The 20738-nt window shown below is 41.3% G+C and overlaps 1 protein-coding gene across 2 annotated transcripts in view; it reads left to right on the top strand.

Annotated features, from left to right (window-relative positions):
• Positions 1 to 2014: 2014 nt before the first annotated feature.
• LOC126354536 (poly(ADP-ribose) glycohydrolase-like) overlaps positions 2015 to 20738 on the top strand; it is a 147653-nt gene continuing 128929 nt past the window's right edge. The window contains exons 1-2 of one of the 2 annotated variants that reach the window (XM_050004278.1): positions 2015 to 2313; positions 2420 to 2552. In XM_050004278.1, coding sequence (XP_049860235.1) covers positions 2468 to 2552 — 85 coding nt within the window. In that variant the 5' untranslated portion in view covers positions 2015 to 2313; positions 2420 to 2467. Of the gene's footprint in view, positions 2553 to 20738 lie in introns of both variants that reach the window. The other variant, XM_050004270.1, reaches the window with a different exon arrangement.

Genomic DNA, 20738 nt, shown 5'->3' with positions numbered 1-20738 from the left:
TCCAAACCAGAGGGCCGCGATCGGTTCTGGGAACGATACTATAAATAGTTAGCTCTGATTCCACCCCACGAGCGAGGCTTTCCGCCTTCACCAATTCCGCTAAACCGCCTGTACGAACTGAGGATGAGCTCTGACCCCAGACGGCAGGAGTCATTGGTGCCAACATGAGCAACAATTTGCAGTCGGGTGCACACAGTGCTCTCTATCGCCGCCGGCAGGGCCTCTTCCACATCTCGGATGAGACCCCCCGGCAAGCAGACAGAGTGAATACTGGCCTTCTTCCCCGACCTTTCCGCTATTTCCTAATGGGCTCCATCACCCGCCTAACGTTGGAGCTCCCAATAACTATAAACCCCTCCCCCCAAGTGCCTGCTCGGACCTTGCTGAAGGAGCAGCCACATGTCCACTCACAGGCAGAGCGGGCGATGCCACACGGGCAGCTTCCACATTTATCCTGTGCCTTGTGAACCGCGAACGCCGCTGAACCCGCCACTCCCCTTGGGGAAAGTGTGGCCCAACCACGCCCGGTACCCGCGAAGATGTCTCGACAGCAGGGACAGTGGGTGAAGCACGTAACACCTGGGGTGTACCATGCGACGCACCAGACTCCCCACTGCCGCGACACTCCGATGCAGCAGCCTGAAGACGGCTGACCGTGGCCATCAACACGCTCAGCTGTTCGCGAACAGTGGTCAGCTCCTCCTGCCTCCGTACACAGTAATCACACATCCTATCCATCCTAAGGAATGAATTCACTGTAGAGAGTTAATCAACTTTTAACTAGACTGCTAATTCACTAAAGGCGGCTGATTGTTGACTAAACTGTGATTGCTAGCCACTTCTTGTAGAAAACAATGAAAATAGCACTACCTGTCTCTGGACTGTATTCAAAACAAACACTAGCACTACTGGCACTGTGGCTGACTAAAGGACTCTCTCTGACTGTATTCAAAACAAACTCGAAATCTATGGAACACTATTACTAGCTCTCGACAATTAAAGCGTCCTAAAAGCAAAAACACACAGAAGAAGAAGTGACAAGTAAGAAAAATACAGTTAATACTTAAATTAAGGTAGCTCGCTGTGAAGCAGGGTGCACTTCCGACGACACTGACACTATTGGCACTATGGCTGTCATTCTATTATGTTGACAGTGAAATTGTATATTGCTGTCTCAGTGGAATAGCATTTTGAAATCCGTACTGTGATTTACTAATTCTCCCATTACTGTTGAGATGGCTAAGCACTCTTGAGTACATTACTTTCTCGAAATTTTTTGAGAATGCTGTAAGCAAGGATACTGGCAGATAATTATTGACATCTATGGTGTCCCCCTTTTTGTAGAGAGACCTGACACTGGCATATTAACCTGTCGTCTCAATCTTGCATTTGTCCAGCTGAGTGATAATTAACTCACGTAATAATCCCACTTTCCTTGTAAGACCTCCATCCTCAAATGCATTTCCTAATTTGTCCCAGACTTCTTTCGACGTTGCAGCTTTTTAAACGTTGAACATAGTTCACTTGATCGACTAGTAATATCAACTTCGATTTTGCTTTCTTATTCTTACTTCAATAATTCTGATCTGTTAATTTCACTGTCCCATCCACCACATACCATCGGTCGTCTAAACGTAAATACGCTCCTAATGCAAATTTCCACGTTGCGTAGTTTTCGCGAACCATAAGTCGTTCAATCAGCGGAATTTGTACTGCGCTCATTTTAACGGTAACTCTGATCTTTCTTGACGAAAAGAATAATACCGAAGAATAATACAAAAGAGTTGCGTTCGTCTTGTAAGGGTAACTCGTATTTCACGCGAATGCACTACTTGGAATTTTTCCAATACTTTTTCACTATTATGTTATGGATATACTTATGCATCGCTGGGCCCATAACCTATTAGAGTAGACACAAGTGACTAAGTAATAGTGAGTAAAACACATTTAGTGCCAGTAACTATATTTGCACTCCCAGGTAAAATACATAGAGCACAACAACCAAGGAACATTCATTACATGCGTAAAACTCTGAGCTCAGAATAGCACCAGAGAGATCTATTAAATTCCACATGATGCACTTAGCCGCCGTTTCACACGAAATATATTGTTCACACAGTTACAACAGAGGGGTTTACTGGACCACCCAGAAGGAGTATTGGGAAATCGGTTCACGAAATCTAGTTTTGAGTGCCCCATGTAAATGGGGCGATTGTGTTGTGATGCAGTGGAGGCCTGGGTTATTGAATCGAAGCTGTCCAAAGATATTACCGTATCTACCATAAAGCTATTGCTAGTTGATATGTTTTTGTTGTGAGTTTGCTTATTATTCGACACTGTGTTGTTGCTTGCGAAGCAGTGGCATGTTGTTGTGCAACTTTGAATTTCGTGTATCTTACGTGAGACGTGTTGTCAACAGATGGTGTTATCGGAAACTTGATAATACAGGGTAAAGGATTTACCTGGGATGAGTTTTCATCGTGAGTCACTTTCAAACAACCAGACGCCAGTTAAGAGAAAAAGAGGGTATTCCGAGGACGACGAAATGTCAGGTATATAGTTTGACTCCAATTTTACGTGTGGTGTTTATGTTCCTCTTGTTATAAATTGGGAAAGATATTCATTTAATCGAGTTTAATTATTTGTGATGCTGGGGGATTACATCATGTGTACGGGTCTAATACATGTTTTCTTGATTCCCGTTCATTTAATATGTAATACTGCTCTAAGAATGGTTGTTGCTGACCTGTTTCTAGGTCTCTCCTATCCTCATTCAATCTTATAAGTAATCTTGAAATTATCTCTTGAAGAATGTTTTGCGTGCAGTCTTAATCAAAGAAATAACAGTTTTACTTTGCATACATGCAATAGATACGACTAACTGTCAGAGTTGAGTGGAGAGAAGCCTCGTGTAGCCGTAGATGTAGGTAACTTGCAGCAGTCCTCAGCAATTAGGAGGCCTTGGTTAGGCTCAAAGTCTAGCAGAAAGAAGGTTCTGCTGCTAGGTAGTTCCCATGGTACAGGTGTGGGCCAGCAGTTGCAGGAAGTGTTGGGGAATGAGTACCAGGTCACCAGCATTGTGAAGTCTAGTGCAGGGTTGGCTCAGGTGATTGAAAGCATAGGGGAGTTGTGTAAGAATTTTACGAAAGAGGATCAGGTAGTGATAGTGGGTGGAGCAGGGAACAGTCTCAATAGGGACAGGGAATATAATGTCAGTGGCGACTTGGTTAAGATAGTCCTAGCTACTCAAACTGGTGGTACTAATGTGCATTTTGTGCAACTGTTTCAGCGTCATGATCGGCCTCACCTTAATGCGGCTGTTAGGCGCATTAATGTGGGGCTGGCCAGGGCACTGATGGCGGAGGGCATGGATCACATCTCAGTGGTGCCAGTTGGGTCTATAAGTAGATGGGGTTTCACTAGGCATGGCCTGCACCTCAATAGGTATGGGAAGGGGAGGCTGGCTAAGCTTATAGGTGACAGTGTAGTGGGTGGTGGTGGTGGTGGTGGTGGTGGTAGTGGTATCACTCATGGAAAAATTCCTATAGTAGTTGGTGTTAGAGCTGCACCTTTTTTAGACTGAAGTCAGCTGATAGGTATACGTGCTTAAAGGAAGTGCCTCTAACTAAGGGCTCACCTCCAGAGAATGTAATGTTTCCAAGTAGAGAAGGAATTAGCATATTTCATCAAAATATAAGATGTATTAGAGATAAAGTTAGTAAACTGCTAATAGATGCTAACTCTGAAATTATTGGTATATCTGAACACCACTTAAATAATTTGATAATTCAGAGGCTTCCATTACCAGGCTACAGATTAGCTGGCTGTTTCTCAAGGACTTTCTTGCGGAGTGGGGGAGTGGCTCTATACATAAAAAAAACAGTATTTCATTTGACACCATAGACGTATCACGACACTGCACTGAACAGATATTTGAAAGTTGTGTAGCATTAGTTGGATTTAGTGAAACTAAACTTCTAATTGCTGTTGTTTATAGGTCCCCTAACTCCTACTTCAGGGCATTTTTGCGTAAGCTAGAGAGGGTTCTTGATTCACTTTGTAGGAAGTACCAGAAAGTCGTTCTATGTGGTGACTTCAATCTTAATTTTGTACATGATTGTGCAAGAAAAAGAATGTTGGTAGATCTCCTAAATTCATACGATCTGATGCAAACTGTGTTTTTTCCAACTAGGGTGCAGGGGAACAGTAGCACGGTCATAGACAATATTTTTATTCATTCTTCATTACTAGATGGGCATTCTGTTAGTAAAAGGTTGAATGGCCTTTCAGACCATGATGCACAAATTTTAACACTAAAAGGTTTTTGTACTCTAACCAATGTCGTATTTAAGTACAAACTACGTAGGGAAGTTAATCTAACAGCAATAGAGAGTTTTTCCATACTTGTCAAGGAACAAGAGTGGCAAGATGTTTATAGTGCCAATAATATAGATGATAAATACAATGCTTTCCATAACACATTTCTCATGCTCTTTGAGAGTTGCTTTCCATTATAACATTTAAATGGGGTACTAGCTGTAATGGACAGCCCGGTTGGCTGACTAGTGGGATAAGGATATCATGTAGAACAAAGCAGAAATTATATCAAAATGTTAGAAGTAGTCAAAATTAAGCTACAGTAGCCCATTACAAACAGTATTGTAAGGTGCTTAAAATGTTATTAACCAGGCAAAAAGTATGTGGTATGCAAACAGAATAGCTAATTTACAGGATAAAATTAAAGCCATATGGTCAGTTGTGGAGGAAGTGTCTGGTCAGCAGCACAAGGTTGACGATATAAAGTCAATTTGCAGTAATAATATTTCTGTTACTGATAAATCAGATATATGTACAGTATTTAACAACCATTTTCTGAGCATTGCTGGTGAATTACACAAAAATTTAGTATCTACAGAAACTGATATAAATTTCTTAGCAAATGCCTTTCCGAGATTGACGTCTGAAATACTTCTCTGTGATACAGTCAAGACGGAGATTGAGACAATAATCAAATCACTGAAGACTAAGGACTGTCATGGTTATGATGGAGTGCCTAGTAGAATATTAAAGTGCTGTGTTGCACATGTTAGCCCTGTATTTAGCCATATTTGTAATTTTTCCTTTAGGAATGGCCAGTTTCCTGAGCGATTAAAGTACGTAGTAGTAAAGCCGCTTTATAAAAAGGGAGAAAGAGATAATGTAGATAATTTTAGACCTATTTCTATGCTATCAGTGTTTGCAAAAGTTATCGAAAAGACTGAATATGTAAGGTTAATTAATCATTTTATATCGCACGATTTGCTGTCAAATGTACAGTTTGGCTTTAGAAGTCATTTGACAACTGAAATTGCTATATTCTCTTTTCTCTTTGAGGTACTGGATGGGCTAAACAAAAAGTTCCGAACGCTTGGCGTATTTTTTGATTTAACAAAGGCATTTGACTGTGTTGATCACACAATATTGCTCCAGAAGTTGGACCATTATGGAATAAGGGGAGTAGCTCACAATTGGTTCACCTCTTACTTTAGCGACAGGCAGCAAAAGGTCATTATTCACAATGTTGATAACGGCTGTGATGTGGGATATGAGTGGGGTACTGTCAAGTGGGGGGTGCCCCAGGGATCAGTGTTGGTGCCGCTCCTGTTCCTAATTTATATAAATGATATGCCCTCTAGTATTATGGGTAACTCTAAAATATTTCTGTTTGCTGATGATACTAGCTTTGTAGTAAAGGATGTTGTATGCAGCATTGACTCTTCTTCAAGTAGAGCAGTACATGACCTCAGTTCATGGCTTGTAGTAAATAAACTAACGTTAAATCACAGTAAGACTCAGTTTTTACAGTTCCTAACACACAATTCTACCAAACCTAACGTTTTAATCTCACAGAATGGGCATATGATTAGTGAAACTGAACAGTTCAAATCCCTAGGTGTTCAGATAGATAGTAAGCTGTCGTGGGAAGCCCACGTTCAGGATCTTGTTCAAAGACTTAATACTGCCATTTTCACTATTCGAACAGTATCGAAAGTGAGTTATATTTCGACACGTAAATTAGTCTACTTTGCTTATTTTCATTCACTTATGTCGTATGGTATTATGTTTTGGGGTAACTCTTCCCATTCTAGAAGGATATTTTTGGCTCAGAAACGGGTGGTTCGGGCAATAGGTGGTGTGAGTTCACGAACCTCTTGTCAACCTCTTTTCACGATTCTTGGGTATTTTGACATTGGCCTCTCAATGTGTATATTCCTTATTGTCATTTCTTGTTACCAATATTAGTTTATTTCCAGGAATAAGCAGCTTTCACTCGGTTAATACTCAGCAGAAATCAAACCTCCATTTGGATTGGACTTCTTTAACTCTTGTGCAAAAAGGTGTGCAGTATACTGCTGCATCCATTTTCAATAAGCTGCCACTCGAATTCAAAAATCTTAGCAGTAATCCATGCACTTGTTATTACTTTTTATGTTGTAAGCTCACGTAGTGACACGTTCCATGACCTTGGAGATTTGCTCCTCAATTTGGTCCTACGAAACTTTACATTTAAATAAATAAACGTGGAAGTTCAGTGCATCAGTTGCATGGGACATTCCACACAAAGTCTCCTAGGGGTCCCCAATATTTCTGTTAAAAATTTATATGTGTGTACATATGTATGTTTAGGTCACTACAAAATTTTGGTTCAGTTCTTTCAGCGGTTCCAGATCAAGGGCCATTTGAGTGGACCCATACCAAATCATAAAGTTCCAACTTTGGTATAGCTTTGTGCATCTGTTGTGACATCTATCACCTTGAATTTTTTTAGGCCTACACTAGTACAACTTTTGGTTGCTCGGAAATTACTATCCCTTACACTAATTGGTCTGAAAGTGCGAAAATTTATTGCAAAAGATTTACGTCACACTTTAAATAGTTATGTTTTTATTGGCCCTAGTCTCAAGTGTCAAATTTAAAATTGAATGTTTGCACCCTTTCTGAGGACCCGTTTTTAATATGGCTACCATATCTGATTTTTTCTTAACTGACACCATTGGAGAGACCTCATTTTTTGCTACAAGAAACATTAAAAAGTAGAATGGTAATTTTCCATATAAGGTTTTTAAACTATCTTCAAAGATACCTTTGCTTTTATGCATACTGCGTGCTTGACAGAATAGCTTTAATGAATTGCATACAAAAATGAGCAGATAAACAACACTGTTGTGAACATAAAAAAGCAATAAGTTCATAAAATGAACCAAGTGTCATAAATTTGTTGCCAGAGTTCATGAAACCATTTTCATGTCACTAAAATTCTCTTCAATGCTCTTCAGCACCTTGACGGGTAATTGTATCTCTGACCCATGGAATTGGCACTTGGAGCTGGCAAAATGCCTATTATCTGTTGTTCTGGGATCCAGCAGGGGCCAATGGAATGAATTAGGTGGACCATGTGGATGCATGAAACTGAATAAGCCATCTTGTTCTTCCAATGATGCGTCACAGATGTTTCCAATCACCATTTGTTCTCATAAATGCAGGCCATGTATTGTCCAGATTAGATGCTGGCAATTGGAACACTCGAGAAGTTTGCTGATTGATCAACACTTGCAATAAATGATACTGTGTCATTGGAAACTCTGCTAATTTGTAACCGTTTTTTATTGATTAGTCTGAAGCAGTGAATTTCTCTGGTCCTTGCAACCATGCAAACTTTTTCAAGTCTCCTTTCTTCCAAAGGTCTTGCAACATCAATTTCTTCCTTTCTAATAAAAAGGAATTTGATTCCATGAACTTGCTCATCACAAAATTGGAATAGATCACTTTGTGTTAGAATTTGATCTGAAGTTGGCCATTGGAGACTTGCTCTTGCTGCTAATCGCTTTGTTGTGCCCCAATACCATCACATGGTAACTCTCCATGGCTTGTGGTGAAGAAGTTCCATTCTGCACTAATACTAAAGTCATTGCAGTGCTGACATAGATTATGAAGTTCCTGAAATTTTTCCATTGCTGAAATAGCTGATGTGCTTCAGCACTGGAAAGTGGGTTCACAGGCGATCTATCAGCTTGGAGCAGAAAATATGACTGTGACTGTATCATGTTGCAAACAATCACTGATGATGCAAAAGCTAAGAGACTCGTTATTTCCAGTGAAAGCGTTGTAATAAATAACAAAGGGGTGTAATGTGGCCTGACTATTTTCCCAATGCATGCCTTGTACAGCAACCTACGCAATAAATGAATAATTTTCTGCAAAATCCATCAAAACAACCAGCTTTCCACATTCTAGACTTTCTTTGGTTTCTTTTAGGTAGTTGCTTTGATACTTTGCTACGTACTGATGGGATGAGGGATTCACAATTTTGGCCACAATGTTTTGAATAAATTCGTCAGTCGTTGACTGCTTTGTCTCCAGGGTATCTTCGTCAGTGTGTATCCATTCCTTGTATTCCATTGCTTCATCAATGTCATTCCCTTCAAGTGCAGCTTCTACAAATATTTTCAAGACTTCTAATCCAGGGCATTGGTCACATTGTTGGAGCATGCAATCTTTTGAATCCATATTGCAAACTTTACTTACTTTTACTTTTCAGTGTCCAGATCAAATTTTATTTTTCCAATAGTTAGCCACCACTACGGCTTTGTCGTTGGCTTGTAGCAGGTCACTAAAACTGCAGGGCTCCGGCAGTAGTCGGCACATGAGCAGATGTGCCTCATCTTGTATCTCTCCGCATCCGCAAAGAACGTCGTCATCGTTAGTCAGCAGTCCCCACTTGCACAGATTAGTTTTGCATCTGGGTACAACAGCCCTCAGCCTATTTAGTGTTCTCCACACTGTATAAGGAAGTTTGTTTCCAGGTGCCATTTGCTCTTTTGGTATTATCTGCAGTGCGGTTTGTTCATTCTCCCATTTACGGACTCTATTATCTTCCTGTGAACCGTCAAGGATCTTGGTTCTTGCAATAAAGCTATTTCTAGACTTAAGCCTCCGAGCCTGAGTGACGTGCTCATTCAGTGGGTGTCGAGAATCTGTTTCTTTCTTTGTTCTCTCAGCGTCTGCTGCCACCTGCCTTCTGATCTTGGATGGGACAATTCCAGCAAGTAGGTACAAATTACCTGTTGGTGTGGGTCTGAGACAGCCTGTAACAATTCACATTGTCTTATTTACACTTACATCAATCTGTTTAGCTTGTGCAGATGCTTCCCATACTGGTGCTGCATAGTCTGCTGCAGAAGCGCACAGAGCAAGTGCTGATGTTCTCAGTACTGATGGTTGAGCTCCCCATTCATAGTTTGTCAGCCTGCGGATGATGTTATTCCTGGAGCAGACTTTAGCCTTGGTGTTTTGGCAATGCTGCTAGAAGGAAAGCGTTCTGTCAAGTACAACCCCAAGGTATTTAGGTGTTGGACAGTGCTTTAGCTTCTTACCTTGCCATGTAACGTAGAGCTCAACTCCAGCATCCCTATTGTGCAGGTGGAAAGCACATACTTGGGTTTTGTCAGGGTTTGGCTTGAGGTGATTGGCATCATAGTATTGAGCCAGTTCTTCAAGCGCTCTAGAGAGATTTCCAGATGTTGCATCAAAATTGGACCCCTGGACCACCACAGCTGTGTCATCAGCATATACGAACATTCTTGCACCTTGAGGTATAGGTTGGTCATTAGTGTACACGTTATAAAGGATGGGAGAAAGTACACTTCCTTGTGGTAAGCCGTTCTTCTGCAGTCACCATCTACTGTTCTTACCATTTAGGGAGACATAAAATCTTCGATTCTGCAGAAGACTATCAATAACCATCAACAACCTACAGTCCCCTGTAAGGTGATATAATTTGCGCAATAGCTTTCTGTGGTTTACCGTGTTGTATGCAGCAGTAAGATCTATGAAAGCTGCTCCAGTTATTAATTTTTTTTCAAACCCGTCTTCTATATGTTGCGTCAGATTAAGTATTTGCCCACAACAAGATCTTCCTGGTCTGAAACCGGCTTGTTCCTTTATGAGCTTTCCATCTACAGTTTCTGCCACCTGGTTGAGAATCATCCGCTCCAGTATCTTATAGAGATGACATAGAAGTGACACTGGTCTGTAACTTTATCTCCTTGCCAGGTTTTAGTAAAGCCACCACTCTCGCCTGCCGCCATAGTTTTGGAATATTCAGCTCTTTTGATACAGGTGTTCATCATTTGTAGTAACCAGTTTCGAGCTTTGGGCCCAAACTGTTTTATCTGCTCCGTTCTAAGGTCATCAGTTCCAGCGGCCTTGTTCAGTTTCATACTCTGAATGGCGTCTTCCAGTTCGGTTGCTGTGAATGAAGCATTGAGGAGTCTGTACTCTTTTTGTTCTTGGGGTATAACTCTTTCCCTTCCTCTTTTGCCTTTGGTTTTCGCATTCTTCAGAAGTTGGCTAGCAATCTGATTTGCTGTTACCCTGTTGTTCTTCTGCTGATGGTCAGTTGGGTCCCCACTTAAGTTTTTCAGTAATTTCCATGCACGTCTGCTGTTTTGTTTCATGTCAAGATTCTCGACTAGTTTGTACCACCGTGATCTTTTATCCTCAGCAATAGCCTGCATTAGTTCCTCCCCAGCATCCATCGTATCTTCACTGAAGGGGTCCTGAGTGAACAGCTTTTGGTACCTGTCAATTAAGACCTTGCTGCTGCCGGTCAGACCCTGGATGTACTGGGTACGGCAACCCCTTCGGATGTTTTTCCTTGAGATCACTTTCACAAGATCGATAAATCTACCATACTCATCTGGTCGTGGAGGGATTTTCTCAATCTCTTCGTCCAATTGCTCTTTAAATTTCTGCCAGTCTGCCTTTTTGAAATTAAACCGTCTTCGCAAAGGCACCTCCTCTGGTTTAACCATGGCATTCACAACACAAACGACGGGTCTGTGTTGTGTACTTGGGATAGGTTCTTCAACAAGCTTCATGCACTGTGCTGCCAACTTCCTACTCACAAAGATGTTGTCAGGATTATATCCCCTTCTCCATCTTCTGCTGTTGAACGATGCTGGCTGTTTTGGGTCATGCAAGAGTTGTAGGTCGTTAGTGTCAGCCCAGGATTCAAGCTGTACACCATTCTCATCAGTCTCATTATATCCCCATGCTTCACCATGGCAGTTGAAATCGCCCATGACAAAATTAATATGATCATTTGTAAAATTGTTTGGTACATGGAAAACAAAGTCCACATCTGGTGGTTTGTACACAGACGTCACAGAGAACTTCTGGGTGCAAATGGTAAGTACTTCAATGTTATTTACTTCTGTCATTGTGGTTGAAGTTACGTTGAGCCCAGGTCTGATGAAAATTGCACTCCCATACTTATCGTGAGGTCTTTCAATGGCCAAATCCATTCCTGCTATTTTAGGTCTGTGGCTGGTGGCTCCCTGGTGTGTTTCCTGCACCAACAATACGTCGCATTTATGCTTAGAGCACATGTCTGCTAATAAAACACTCTTGTGATTAGAGAATCCCTCAATATTTATCGAGATCGTCACAAGGGGTGGTCCTGATAAAGGCCGTTGCATCTTGATGTTAATTTGGTTTTGGACTTTAACTTGATCTGGTGTTAGAAGGATTAGCCGGTGAAATCTTTCACCATTTCCAGGGTACGCCCGATTGTGCCTGTATTCAGTCTTTAGGCTCACAATCTTCTAGGAGGCTCCTTCTTTGTACCCCATATTGTAAACTGCTTTGGCTAACAAACTTTTGTAATCATTCTTAATTGGAGTTGCTGCTAGCATCAACTTGACATTTTGATGAGCTGTACAAACACAAACTGAATGTGTTCCTGCTGTGATGCACCACTTTTGCTGGAGTTCATAATATTTAGAAAAGCCAGCTTTTGGTAAATTTTGTCTTCAATATGGATAGACTTCTTTCAAGTTATAAAGCACCAGATGTTTCTGCATATGAACTTTTGGGCCAGCTGGTGGCCTTATGGCTACAAAGTCTTTTCCAGGGCAGAGTCAGCTGTCTTCATCACTGTCGTAGAATTTTGGTACACTTTCCTTAATATCTTCTTGCAAAACCTTTTCTCACTTTGGTTCTGGGGAAATACGGAAGCGTACGATTCCGCCCGTCTGCTTTGACCCATGATGTCACAAATATGGCGGAAATGACCATAAACCACGATTCCAATATGGCGCATATCAAGTCGTTACATACACATTATGAGGACGAAAATACATCGAAAAACAAAGACACACACGTTCCACAAAAAGCCTAATGACACTAACGGGGCAAGCATGGGAAATAGGCGGTTTTTGGGTGGGGACAAACTAAATATAAACAAATTTAGACACCCACCCCCATACAAAACCACACAAAACGACGGAAAAAACAGACATAACAAAACTCCCCAAATACCACTAAACACAATATCATCTGGAATCGGACACTTCCCTTGACCTATATAGTTCAACAGCAGCTCCCGATCCCATAAATTGGAATCGAACACTTCCCTTGACCTATATAGCTCAACAGCAGCTCCCAATCCCATAAATTAGGACCTAACATTTCCCTTAACCTGTTGTTGTTGTTGTGGTCTTCAGTCCTGAGACTGGTTTGATGCAGCTCTCCATGCTACCCTATCCTGTGCAAGCGTCTTCATCTCCCAGTACTACTGCAACCTACATCCTTCTGAATCTGCTTAGTGTATTCATCTCTTGGTCTCCCTCTACGATTTTTAACCTCCACGTTGCCCTCCAATGCTAAATTTGTGATCCCTTGATGCCTCAGAACATGTCCTACCAACCGGTCCCTTCTTCTTGTCAAGTTGTGCCACAAACTCCTCTTCTCCCCAATTCTATTCAATACCTCCTCATTAGTTAGGTGATCTACCTATCTTCCCTTGACCTATATTGCTCAAAAACATCTCCAGATACCAATACCAACAGCCACACATTGGGATCGAACACTTCCCTTGACTTGTTATCCTTACGACATTTCCACATACAGCTGTCCCTGGTCCGAGACACCAGAACTTTAAGTAAGCCTCATTTCTTCACGACATACTGAACACTTCATGACTTCATCAAAAAATCCAAATAGTTGAAGAAATTTTATTAGAGACAACGCACTGTCCCCCATCATAGCCGACAACCGAAAACTGTTGACCCTGTCAGTCATATCCATACCTACCAAAGAAATAAAAAAGAAATGTCCCAAAATTCACACACGACGCCACACCCGCAAACTAACCCAAAAACATCACCTAACACACAACCAGAGAGCACCACGGATCGCATCAAAATGACACCTACAAACACACCATTTTCACAAACTAAGTTCTGCGCCGTCGTGACGTCACACACAACATCTTGGGTCAAAGCCGACGGGTGGGATCGGACGCTTCGGTCTACCCGGTTCTGGTATTGCTAATACGCCTTTCTCTTCCTTCAGCTTTCTGGCAGTTTTCACTGTTCGATCAGACATGTTGAATTCTTCCATCATTTTTTTAATGCTCCAACTGCTAGTGGCCAAAGTTAAAATCTAAATTTTCTCAGAAGATGAGGACACTGCCAGGCTTTGCTTTCAGTTCATTAATGAGCACTTTGTACAAAGAGCGATTGTGGCATTTTGGACCTGGTGGCGGTTCTATGACATCATCTGATTGAATCCCGCCAATTTCAGCAATTTTGGTAGCCACAACCATTTGAATTCGCCTTATTTCTCATTTTGCATATCCACTAGAATCCCAGTTTGAAACGTGCTGAAATTTTTCAGTGGTGGCACACCAGTTGCTATCAAGCTAGAGCTCAAGCTGTATGGAGCAACTGTAGTATCATCTTCATCAGACTCTGATGATGGCAATGGCTTGGCCTGTTTTGCACTGATGTCAACTCTACAAGCAGGGTAAAGCTTCTGTCAAGGCTTAACGTCAACTGTTGTAAGTTGTTTCAGAAAGTCTGGTGTTGCAACATCACTAGGACGCAGACCTTTGTTGAACACATGAGTCTTCTTTTGTAATGTATTGCAGCATGGTTTCTGCATATATTGAACCCTGGTCAACAGTTCTGTTTCATGATGTAAACATATTTTGGCTAATTGACTTCAGAAGGCATTTGTCCTTGGTGAACTTAGTTAACTGACTCACAGACTTGTTGATTTGTTGTTACATTGTTTGTAGCCATAACAAGTTGTAACTTCGTTAATGATTTGGCAGTGGATTGAAGGAATCAACCAAGCTGCAAGTTTTGCTTACAAACTTGAATGATACCCAAATCAAATTACATCTTATATAGTGTGAATGTATAAAATGAGAATACTGGAGACTATTACAGAAAATTCTGGAAGTTTCTAGTGCCTTGTTATAAAACTGTTGTACCTGAATATAACTTTCTGGAATCCATGCCTTGTTTTATAAAACAGTCATACCTGCATATCAAATATCCGGAAATTTCCAGAACCCATGCCCTGTTACAAAATAGTCATACCTGCATATCTAATTTCCAGAAGTTTCTGGAACCCATACAGGGTGTTACAAATTGGTACAGCCAAATTTTCAGGAAACATTCCTCACACACAAAGAAAGAAAATATGTTATGTGGACATGTGTCTAGAAACACTTACTTTCCGTGTTAGAGCTTATTTTATTACTTCTCTTCAAATCACATTAATCATGGAATGGAAACACACAGCAACAGAACGTACCAGCGTGACTTCAAACACTTTGCTACAGGAAATGTTCAAAATGTCCTCCATTAGCGATGATACATGCATCCACCCCCCGTCGCATGGAATCCCTGATGGGCTGATACAGCCCTGGAGAATAGCGTATTGTATCACAGCGGTCCACAATACGAGCACGAGGAGTCTCTACATTTGGTACTGGGGTTGCTTAGACAAGAGCTTTCAAATGCCCCCATAAATGAAAGTCAAGAGGATTGAGGTCAGGAGAGCGTGGAGGCCATGGAATTGGTCCACCTCCACCAATCCATCGGTCACCGAATCTGTTGTTGAGATGCGTACGAACACTACGACTGAAATGTGCAGGAGCTCCATCATGCATGAACCACATGTTGTGTTGTACTTGTAAAAGCACATGTTCTAGCAGCACAGGTAGAGTATCCCGTATGAAATCATGAGAACGTGCTCCATTGAGCGTAGGTGGAAGAACATGGGGCCCAATCAAGACATCACCAACAATGCCTGCCCAAACGTTCACAGAAAATCTGTGTTGATGTGATTGCACAATTGCGTGCGGATTCTTGTCAGCCCACACATGTTGATTGTGAAAATTTACTGTTTGATCACGTTGGAATGAAGCCTCATAATGAGGATTGACACATTGTTGGATGAACCATTTGCAGAAGTGTACCCATGGAGGCCCTGACACTGACATTAGGGTTATCGTCAACTGCACAAAGAATTGCCTCGTCCATTGCAGGTGTCCTCGTCGTTCTAGGTCTTCCCCAGTCGCTAGTCATTGGCTGGAATGTTGCGTGCTCCCTAAGACGCTGATCAATTGCTTCGAATGTCTTCCTGTTGAGACACCTTCATTCTGGAAATCTGTCTCGATACAAATGTACCGCGCCACGGCTATTGCACTGTGCTAATCCATACATCGAATGGGCATCTGCCAACTCCGCATTTGTAAACATTGCACTGACTGCAAAACCACTTTCGTGATGAACACTAACCTGTTGATGCTACGTACTGATGTGCTTGATGCTAGTACTGTAGAGCAATGAGTCGCATGTCAACACAAGCACCATAGTCAACATTATCTTCCTTCAATTGGGCCAACTGGCGGTGAATCGAGGAAGTACAGTACATACTGATGAAACTAAAATGAGCTCTAACATGGAAATTAAGTGTTTCCAGGCACATGTCCACATAACATCTTTTCTTTATTTGTCTGTGAGGAATGTTTCCTGAAAGTTTGGCCGTACCTTTTTGTAACACCCTGTATATGAAACAGTTGTACCTGCACATCAGGGGAACAAAAGTATCATGCTGCAAATAATTGTCTGACAAATCACATCACAAGTGCCTTGACGTTTTCCGGCATAACGTCTGCCAACATAGTAATACATGCAGTAAGCATAACAGCTTAGGATTCTTTAAATCTGTTTTAAATGGCTTATATGGAAGATTACCATTCTACTTTTTCAAGTCACTTGTAGCAATATAGAAAACTGATTGTGAAAAATGCTAGAAATTTTCAATTTTCAATTTGACATTCGAGACATGGGTCAATAAAACCAGAACGATTTACTCATAAATGCTAATACTGGTGTAGAATAGTGAACACGTAGTTGTTGGCTAGCAGCCCAGAAGTTCAGAGTTGATAGCAATATAGAAAACTGATTGTGAAAAGTGCTAGTAATTTTCAGTTTGACTCTCGAGACATGGGTCAATAAAATCAGAACTATTTATTCATAAATGCTAATACTGGTGTAGTATAGTGCGAACCTAGTTGTTGGCTAGCAGCCCAAAAGTCAAAGTTCCAGCTGCGTTCCCCTTATAGTATAGCAAAGGATGGTTAAAGTAGGGCTTGAATCTTTTGTGATAAATTTTACAAGGCACTTTCAGACCAAGCAGCATAATGAATAGTCATTTCTAAGGAATTTGAATTCTTTAGCTGCATTCAACAACAAAAGTTGTTACTAGGATACAAAAATTGAGTGTGGTAGATATCACTGAAGATGCACAAAGTTATGACAAAGTTAGCCGAATTCTTCACACCGTGCACATTGTGAGTTGGCATGGGTCTACTAAGGTGGCCCTAGTTCTGGAACCACTATAACAATTTACCCAAAATTTTACTCATTGACACAACATATACATATGTATACAAGAACAAGTTTTGAACTGAATCTGAGATGCTCAAGTGGGGACCATTTGTTATTCTAGAACACTTGATGTGGAATGACCCGCTTGTAACTTGTAAGTTCCACAAACACAGTGATAAGGGAAACTTTTATCTTGTATTGGATCATCCACCATGTAAATTAAAGGCACTGGCAGAAGGTGAAAGATTTTTTTAAACAATTGAAATAATGTCTGCTTGCCAATATTCCTGCTCCATAACTTAATTTCAGATTCTTTGAAATTCTGAAGGTAGCAACTATAAAATACAGGGAGCAAAACTTCATGTACAACTTGTACAGAAACCAGACTGCAGGCATTTGTTGAAAGGAAGTGAGGCAGACTTGCTGTCTATGCCCTGTGTTATTCAATCTCTACTCTAAGCAGGCAGTAGAGGAAACAGAGGAGAAATTATTGGTGTGAGTTTAAAGTTGAATAAGAAGAAACAATAAAAGCCATGAGAGGTGGCAAAAGACTTTTAAGAGCACGTGAACAAAATTTGTAGTGTCTTGGAAAGATGTTAGAAGATGATAATCATCAAAAGTAAAACAATGGTACAGGCTGTGCTGGGGGAATTAGATTAGAAAATGAGACTTTAAAAGTAGTAGATGTGTTTTGCTATTCGAGCAATAAAGGAACTTGTGAAGGCTGAAGTAGATAGGATATAAAGTGCAAACTGGTAAAAGTAAGGAAAGCATTTCTGAAGAAAAGAAAGAATTGTTAACTTTGAAGTGTTAGAAAATCCTTTTCTTTTGGTATTAACATAGACTGGGTTGCCATAAGTTCTTGAAATCAGGGAACTTCAAAAATGTCAGGTAAATCAGGGAAATTTGAAAAAGACACTGGAAACATGTCATTTTTGTCTGAATAGATGAAATGGCTTGTTTACTGATATGTCATGCATCGTCACTGCCTGGACTCAGCTGAGTATGTGCACTGCTTCCCTACTCCCTCATTCTTACTGCTTCTCCCCTTCCCACCACTCCCCTCAGCTTGTAGTCAGTGCTGCCACCACGTCTTGTTGTTAGCCTAGCAGCTGCCGACAAGAGGCAGGGAGATGTGAGGAGTGGTTTGTTTTGATCTGATTCTCAGAGACTGTTGACTCAGCAGCCAGAGACAGCAGTCATGTGTGCATGAGTTGTGTGAAAGTGTGTTTGCTCTCATTTTCTGAGAAAGGCTATGGTCAAAAATTTAGTTGTGAGAGTGTGATTGTGTCTGTGACTCATGAATAGCTACTCACATGAATGGACTTCCACGTTGGGCCAAGACCGCAGGTGATTTCTGCAGGTATATCGAACGGATCAGGCCTACTGATCGGAAGCCCATCGTTTCCCACTAATGTGCAGACCCTGCCTGTATGATCTAGACTCGCTGACTTTCCCGCAGGCCACGTCTGCTTGTATGTGGCATAATGTGGCAGATTTTTATGGTTTATCCATGGAACCAGGACTGTGGTGTTCCTTGGCAGGTGAGAGCCCAAAGGCGATGGATTTCAGGAATTGCGATTGTCTCTCTACAGGTACTTTGCACAGTGCAGTGTTTTATAGCCTTTTTTTCCTAGTTCATTTTGGCACTTTGAAAGTAGTTCATGTATTAGAAAGTATGGATGATAAGAAGAAGTAAATTGTGGCAGTTGCTTGCTTTTTGTGTGCTATGTACTCATATATTTCTCAAAAGAAAAATCACACAAACCTGAAAAATGAAATGAACTTTGGCACTGATGGCCAGGAGTCCCCTTCTGGGTAACTTCGGTTGCCAGATTGCAAGTCTTTGTTCAGGTGTCACCACATTGGGCGACTTGTATGTCAGGGATGAAGAAATGATGAGGACAACACAACATCCTGTCCACGAGCAGAGAAAATCTCCAACCTGGTTACGAATTGAAGTTAGGCCCCCTGTATGGTAGGCAAACACATTACCACTCAGCTAAACAGGTGGACACACAATACCTCTAAAATAATAGACATAACACAGTGGTTATTAACCGACAATAAAGAACATAGCAGGACCAACATTTTATTGGCAGTCACCTGTAGTGTTGATTTACACAACTATTCCCTGCATTACATGCTTGATCCAAGAGGCCTACTTTTTTCTGAGGCTATTTCTGAAATTAGTGAAGGTATTTTAAAACTGTCTTGCAACTGCAAGGAAATGTGTATTTTTGTCACCAAATGTCTTTTATTTTTTTGAGTTAAAATATCATCAGTAATCTTAATGAAACACACATACCGTATGGCTTGCTTTCTCCATCTAAAAACAGTTCATTACAAAAGATGTTGATGTCAGTACTTAAGATTGCTCACACATTTAGAAATACAGAAGTTCATACATTTTTTTTTGTCAACTTATGTCTTTACTCACCCTTGAGATCTCAAAATTTGTTTGGGACAAATGCTAAAACTTGTGAAATTTACAATTTTCCCGGCAAATTGACTGTTCAAACAAATTTCGGGCTTGCAGCCGGCCGTTGTGCAATACTTCGCACGATATTTCAACTGGGCACCTGCCAGTCATCTTCAGGTGAGCCGTCGCAGACTGGCGAAAACGTCCTCTGTTCCGCAATATATAGCATACTGTAACTATTCTGCGCATGCGGCAAAAACTTGATAGTTGAACCACACTGCCCACCGGCAGTGCCCTCGCTGGTGGAATAGCAGAACTCAGTCGCCCTCTGCGTTGCTGTTTGCCACGGCCGCTATTCCACCAGCGAGGGCGCTGCTGGCGGGCAGTGTGGTTCAACTATCAAGTTTTCGACGCATGTGCAGAATAGTTACAGTACGCTATATATTGCGGAACGGAGGATGTTTTCGCCAATCTGCGACGGCTCACCTGAAGATGACTGGCAGGTGTCCAGTTGAAATATTGTGTGAAGTTTTGAACGACGACCGGCTGCAAGCCCGAAATTTGTTTGAACATGCTAAAACTTGTCTGGAAATCAGGGAAATATCGGAATTTCACTTGGGGAAAATTGTGGCAACCCTGGTAGAGTATAGCGTTGTATGGAACTGAAACATAGACAGTAAATAGTTCAAGCAGAAAAGAGAATAGAAGCTTTTGATGTATGGTGCTCAGATATAATTTTTTCAATGACTCTTGGGGCAGGGTGATTGGAGTTGAGGCATCTCCTGCCGCATGCTCTCTCTCTGTGTCTGGGGTATCATCAGCCCTACCTCCTCTGCCAGTTGCCTTTTTTGCCCCCACCCCTCCCACCCCCCCCTACCAACCCTGCTTTAATTGCTTTTAGATGTAGTTAGACCCTTAGTTGTCACGCATCATAGTTTCCATTTTAGTGTTAACATTTCAGCGAACAGTGGGTGCTGTTCCTCTCTTTTAACATGTGACTATATCAGACCAGAGGTTGGTCAGCTGTGCGAAGGATAGCCTCTTTCACATGCAGATTGCCAGGGAACTTGCGCCTGGCCCCCACTGACCTGATTATTTTTCTCATCTTATTTTATCATTGTCAGTACAACTGATATCCAATATGTTTGTAGCCTTCAAACTTCTATTATTATGAATCTCCTGGCTATAAGGCATTCTTTACTCTGTAACTGTCCCTTAGCTGGGTTAATGAGGCGTCAGATATTGGTGGGGTTTCTCTCACTTTTGATGAATTCTGGGTGACCCTTTGTCTACATAATGACCTGACCCACATACTTTTATTTCCCTTTAAATTATTTCTCAGTTCTGGCATGAATGTTGCTTTCAAGGTCTTCCACTCCTACTTACTGTGATGATTCAACAAAATTTTTAGATGAACCATCTTGACTGGGGGTCAGGTAACCTCTCTGTTCAGTCCTTTATACTGCAACCAACCAAACAAATGTGATCCTACATGAAAAATGCTGAAGTTTAGAGGGGCAGATCGAATAACTAATGAGAAGATATTGGATCAAATTGAGGAAAAAATGAAATCTGTTGCACCTCTC

This window comes from Schistocerca gregaria, chromosome 1 (assembly GCF_023897955.1).
Source record: "Schistocerca gregaria isolate iqSchGreg1 chromosome 1, iqSchGreg1.2, whole genome shotgun sequence".
Classification (NCBI taxonomy): domain Eukaryota; kingdom Metazoa; phylum Arthropoda; class Insecta; order Orthoptera; family Acrididae; genus Schistocerca; species Schistocerca gregaria.
Note: the sequence above shows the minus strand (reverse complement) of the source record. Positions and strands in the feature narration are given on the sequence as shown.